This window comes from Chenopodium quinoa, unplaced genomic scaffold (assembly GCF_001683475.1).
Source record: "Chenopodium quinoa cultivar QQ74 unplaced genomic scaffold, ASM168347v1, whole genome shotgun sequence".
NCBI classification, from domain to species: Eukaryota; Viridiplantae; Streptophyta; class Magnoliopsida; order Caryophyllales; family Amaranthaceae; genus Chenopodium; species Chenopodium quinoa.
The window spans coordinates 12,563,810-12,569,062 of NW_018743292.1; the positions used below are offsets into that span (position 1 = coordinate 12,563,810).

Sequence of the window (5,253 nt, forward strand, 5' to 3'; positions counted from 1 at the left end):
TTGAGTAGAGAATTTGGGTTAATGGTGAGTCTCCATGCTTGTCTACCAAGGAGGGAATCATTAAAGACTCGTAAGTCCCTAAAACCCAAGCCCCCTAGGCACTTAGGAGAACACAGATCCTTCCAACTCTTCCAGTGAATTCTCTTTCGGGTAGTATCATTTCCCCACCAAAAGCGAGCCATCATAGCATGAATCTCCCCAATTACCCCTTCCAGAATTTTATAGACTCCCATAATGTAAGTCGGGATGGCTTGGATAACAGATTGAGGAGAATTTCCTTCCCTGCTCTCGATAAAAAAGTTTCTTTCCACCCTGACAATTTCTTCCATATTTTATCCTTGAGGGCTACAAAAATTTTCTTTTTTGATCTACCAATTATTGTCGGAACTCCCAAGTACTTCTCGTGCTTATCAACCTGACGCATTGCCAAAACCCCCAATAATTCCTCTTGCATCGAAGCACTCACCCTTTTGCTAAAAGAGACCTCCGATTTTTCATAATTAATTTTCTGGCCGGAAGCTTGTTCGTATATGTCGAGGATTTCAAAATATGAGAACACTCCCTTCGGTTGGCTCTTGCGAAAAGAAGACTATCGTCTGCAAAAAGAAGGTGAGAAATTTCCGGACCTCTGCGGCTAGCTTTGGCGCCGTGAACAGAAACATCAATTAAAGCATTCCGCATTAGCCCCGAAAAAGCATCAGCAACAAGAATAAACAAATATGGAGAAAGAGGGTCTCCCTGCCTAAGTCCCCTCGTAGGAGAGACTGAGCCACAAACATCCCCATTGACAATAAAGGAGTATGTAACCGAAGTCACACAATCCATAATTGTCGCCACCCATCTGTCCGCAAAACCCAATTTCAAGAGCAGCTTCTCCAGAATATTCCACTCAACTCTGTCGTAGGCCTTACTCATATCCAGCTTCATAGACACCGTGCCTCTTTTACTGCTGCATCTCGTCTTCATTGTATGAAACAATTATTCCAGGGCTATGAGAGCATTGTCAGTAATAATCTGATCATGGACAAAGGCACTCTGATTCTCCGAAACAATGTCAGGGAGGACATGTTTATGTCTCATCACAATGGCCTTCGAAGCAATTTTATACAACACATTACAGAGAGCTATAGGCCTAAATTCTGACACCAGAGTAGGAGATTTCACTTTTGGGATAAGCACAATGTTAGTATAATTAACAGGACCAATTGACTCATTACCTTGCAATATACTACTAACAAGTCTAGAAACATCATCACCAATAATATGCCAGAATTTTTGGAAAAAAATAGCATGCACACCATCAGGACCCGGAGCCTTACAAGGGTGCATCTGATTAAGAGTGGCGAAAATCTCCTCCTTTGAAAACGGGCGCCTAAGCTCAGAATTAATATATGGAGTCACCAATCTCTCAGTAGCCTCGAGGACCTTAGTGTAACACCCCCAAATCTCCCTCTACAGAATATGTACAAAATACGTATAAATACCGTAGAGATAGACTTAGGCGTATTACCGCCGCGTGATAACGCAATGCTTATACTTTAAAAATACTTTTTGCAGCGGAAAATTCTTTATTCTTATTAATGAAACTTTAAATAAAACTTGTTCATAATTTGTGACACAAAAACGACTCCAACTTTTCCTAAGCCTGATGAAATTCCCGTGGACTCCCATATGCATCAATCAACTTCCACCTGAAACGTTCACCTGCTTACCATAAATGGTAAACAGGGCAAAGCCAAAACAAAAGCACGTATTAGCAAATTATGCTAAGTAGATTATGTGTAAGATAAGTAAAACATAATTTAAATCATTTATATTTAATTCATAAGAATTCCAATGCCGTACTCAAGTAAGAGTTTTTCCAATTCAATTCTTTCAAGACAAATTTAAAAAACTCAATCGATTACGTTCCAAAACCAATTCCTCACTAAGTGTGCACACCCCCCAAGTTGTTTACTTTATGAACAAAGGTCAATCTTGAGGAAAGGCTAGGTCATGCAAAGTCCATAGCCTTCTCTAATCCATTCCCTAAGTGGGATTCATAACCATATCGATTGATTGCTTAAAAGCACCTTTAAAAAAAATCCGTTATACTTGGACATCAATAAACTTGTAAATCATTTTTTAATCCAATCCTTTTAATAATTTTAATCGCAATTCAAAGCCTCTTTGATTAACCAAAATCATTAATTTCAAGCTATCATAAAACACAATTTCATATAGTAAAACATAATTTCATACGGCACATAATTTCATAAGAACTATATTAAAACATAATTTCATAGTCAACTTTCGAAGGTATCAAACCACATAACGTACCTTAATTCCGAATATCAATCAACACTTCGCACTTTCAAAGTTCAATCACGAATACACCTTGCAATTAACATAACCATACGGTTATCACAACATCTTTAGACATAAACCCAAATCTAATGTGCATGGACTATAAAACTCTTTAAAAAAAAATACTTTAATATAAAATTATAACTGTGAAATAGGTAATTATATTTTAGAAAACTAACCATGAAGAAAATAAAGGAATAAGATTAAAGGAAATTGAATTTGCGTTGGAAAGGATAGGCAGAACTTGCAGAGGTCATAACTCCTTTTATATAACTCCGAATTGGGTTATTCTTGAGCCTAACCTCAAGGATTTTTCAAGAGGAATAATTTTCTGTGAAATAGAAAAATCCAAAAACTGACCACAAGTGCTCGAAAATTGGTTCCAAAGATATACGGGCAAATTTTCTTTTAGAAAAGAGGAAAAGAAAAATAGGAAAAGTTTGAGGGAAAAGAAGAGTAAAAGAAAAGAAGAGAATCGAGTTTTTAGTGTGAAGAATATGAGAGGTATGAGGGGGGTATTTATAGGTGTTTAGGTGATGGGTTTATGACAATTTAGGGTTTATGATTTATGGAAGTTTTGAAGAATAGAAACTAGGGTTTTAAATGTATGGAAGGATATTTGTTTTATTTGATCATGAAATTTAATTTGGTAGGTTTTGAGCTTGGAGTGCAATTATAGAATAGGATCAAATAATTTTTAGATTTAAGAATAGAAATAAGGAAATTTAAAGGATTTTATTTTTAATAAAATAAACTAAAAATCCTTTAGAAAATTCATGAGTGGCCGAAAATATTGAGCTAAATATTGTTCAATATTTTCGGTCCTCTTATGTTAGTTTAGGGATTTTGTAAAATAAGTTATTTGTCTAAAATTAATGATTCAATAAAGTTTAGAATATTTGGAAGAATAAAAATCAATTTTCTTACTAAATTATTGGGGTGGCCGAAAATGTGGCCTATAATAATTAATTAAATCAGATTTTTATTATGTAAAATCAAAATACCATTTGATTAGTTTAGGAAATCATTTTATTTCATAAAAATAATTAGTTTAGCAAGATATTAAATAATAATCAGATTTTTATTATGAAAAATCCGAAAATAACATTTAATTAGTTTAGAAAATTAATTTATTTCATGAAAATAATTTACTTAGAAGGATGTTAAATAAAATCAGATTTTTATTTTGTAAAAATCCGAAAATAACATTTATTTAGTTTATTTTATGAAAATAAATAAAATTAGATTTTCATTATGAAAAATCCGAAAATAACATTAGTTTAGGAAATTAATTTTATTAATTAATTTATAGGTATATTTCCTAAAAATAATTAATTTGGAAAGGTATTAAAACAATTAAGATTTTTTTTTATATGAAATCCGAAAATACAATTTAATTAGTTTAAGGAAATTAATTTAATTAATTTATTTTAACCGAATTAATATAATTTCGGTTTATCTATTTAGTTTTTGAGAAATCAAAAATACTATTTATAACATAGGTATAAAATAGTTTCATTTATTGGATTATCCATTTTAATTAGTTTTGTAAAATAATGATTTAGGCGCCAAAATTTAAATATCATTTTGGCTCCAAAACTAAAATACTCTTTAGAAAATAATTAATTTAGAAAAATACGTCAAAATACGAGACTAAAATACCTTTCAAAAATACGGGGTATTACACTTAGTGCACGCTTCCTCGGAGGGTGTGCCAGCAGAAAATAAGGTCCTATAGAATTGCTCGACAATTTTCTTAATATCTTCAAGCTCTTCTTTCCAGTTACCCTCGGCATTATAGAGACCTTTTATTTCATTTTTGCTCCCGCGCTTAAAGGCTTTATGGTGGAAATATTTGGTATTGCGATCCCCGTCTTTGATTTCTGAGACCCTAGACCTCAAGTACCAGTAGGCTTCCTTCTTATCAAAGAGATCCTCAAGCTGTTTTTCAATGTCAGCACATTTAGCAAGCGACTCATCTGACACCACCTCCCCTTGCGCCTCTTTCAAGTCCTTCTCGAGCTTCTCTATTTGCACTTCCACACCCTTGAACTTGCGACTGCTCCAGCTTTTCAGCTCTCCCGCCACCCTTTTCAAACGGTCGCCCACCCCACCAGTAATGTCCCTCCAAGCCCCACGCACAACCTCCTCACATTCACTGTCAAGCAGCCAATGAGTTTCAAACCAAAACCTCTTTTTCCTCCTATGCTCACCAAGTTTCAGGAAAATTGGTGAATGGTCGGATTTTTTGCGAGCCATGTTATCTACCACCTGGTTAAGAGAGAGCTCGAACCAAGGGCCATTCGCCACAAATCGATCCAACCTCTCCCTAATCAAAGTTTGTTTAGTCCGACCTTTCTCCCAAGTAAACCATTGCCCTTCATACCCCAAGTCCCTAAGCTCACAATCATGAAGAGTTTCCCGAAAATCAGGTAAAGTTCTTCTTTCATTGTCAACTCCACTCTCCTTTTCACCATACGACAAAATCTCATTAAAATCACCCCCGAACAAAATAGGCCCCTCAACATCATCACATAACTGTCTAATTAGGGACCAAGTTTTGTGTTTATTACTAGCCTCTGGCCAACCATATAACCCCACAAAACGCCAAGACACACCCGACTCATGCTTAACATCACCACATATATGATTTTGGGAGAAAGAAACCAGAGTAAAGTCAATGCAGTCCCTCCAATAAATACATAAACCTCCTGACCTACCAATACTACTAACACCAAAAGAATACGGAAAATTGAAACTAATTTTATTATTCTCAACAATGCTTTTATTAACTTTCGTTTCAGACAAAAATAAAATATCAGGAACTAGAGAAGAGCACCACATCCGTAGTTCCCGAACTGCACGAAGGCTAGCAAGCCCCCTGCAGTTCCAACATAGGGTACTCAT

The 5,253-nt window shown here is 35.0% G+C and overlaps 1 protein-coding gene across 1 annotated transcript; it reads right to left on the minus strand.

The window, feature by feature from the left end:
* Positions 1 to 4,011: 4,011 nt before the first annotated feature.
* On the minus strand, positions 4,012 to 5,253 carry LOC110735976. The gene has a single exon (XM_021916145.1). The coding sequence runs from the start codon at positions 5,251 to 5,253 to the stop codon at positions 4,012 to 4,014; it is 1,242 nt and encodes a 413-aa protein (XP_021771837.1).

Excerpts from the sequence above, each read along its gene's own strand:
- LOC110735976 (XM_021916145.1), bottom strand. The coding sequence starts at position 5,253 with ATGAGTACCCTATGTTGGAACTGCAGGGGGCTTGCTAGCCTTCGTGCA.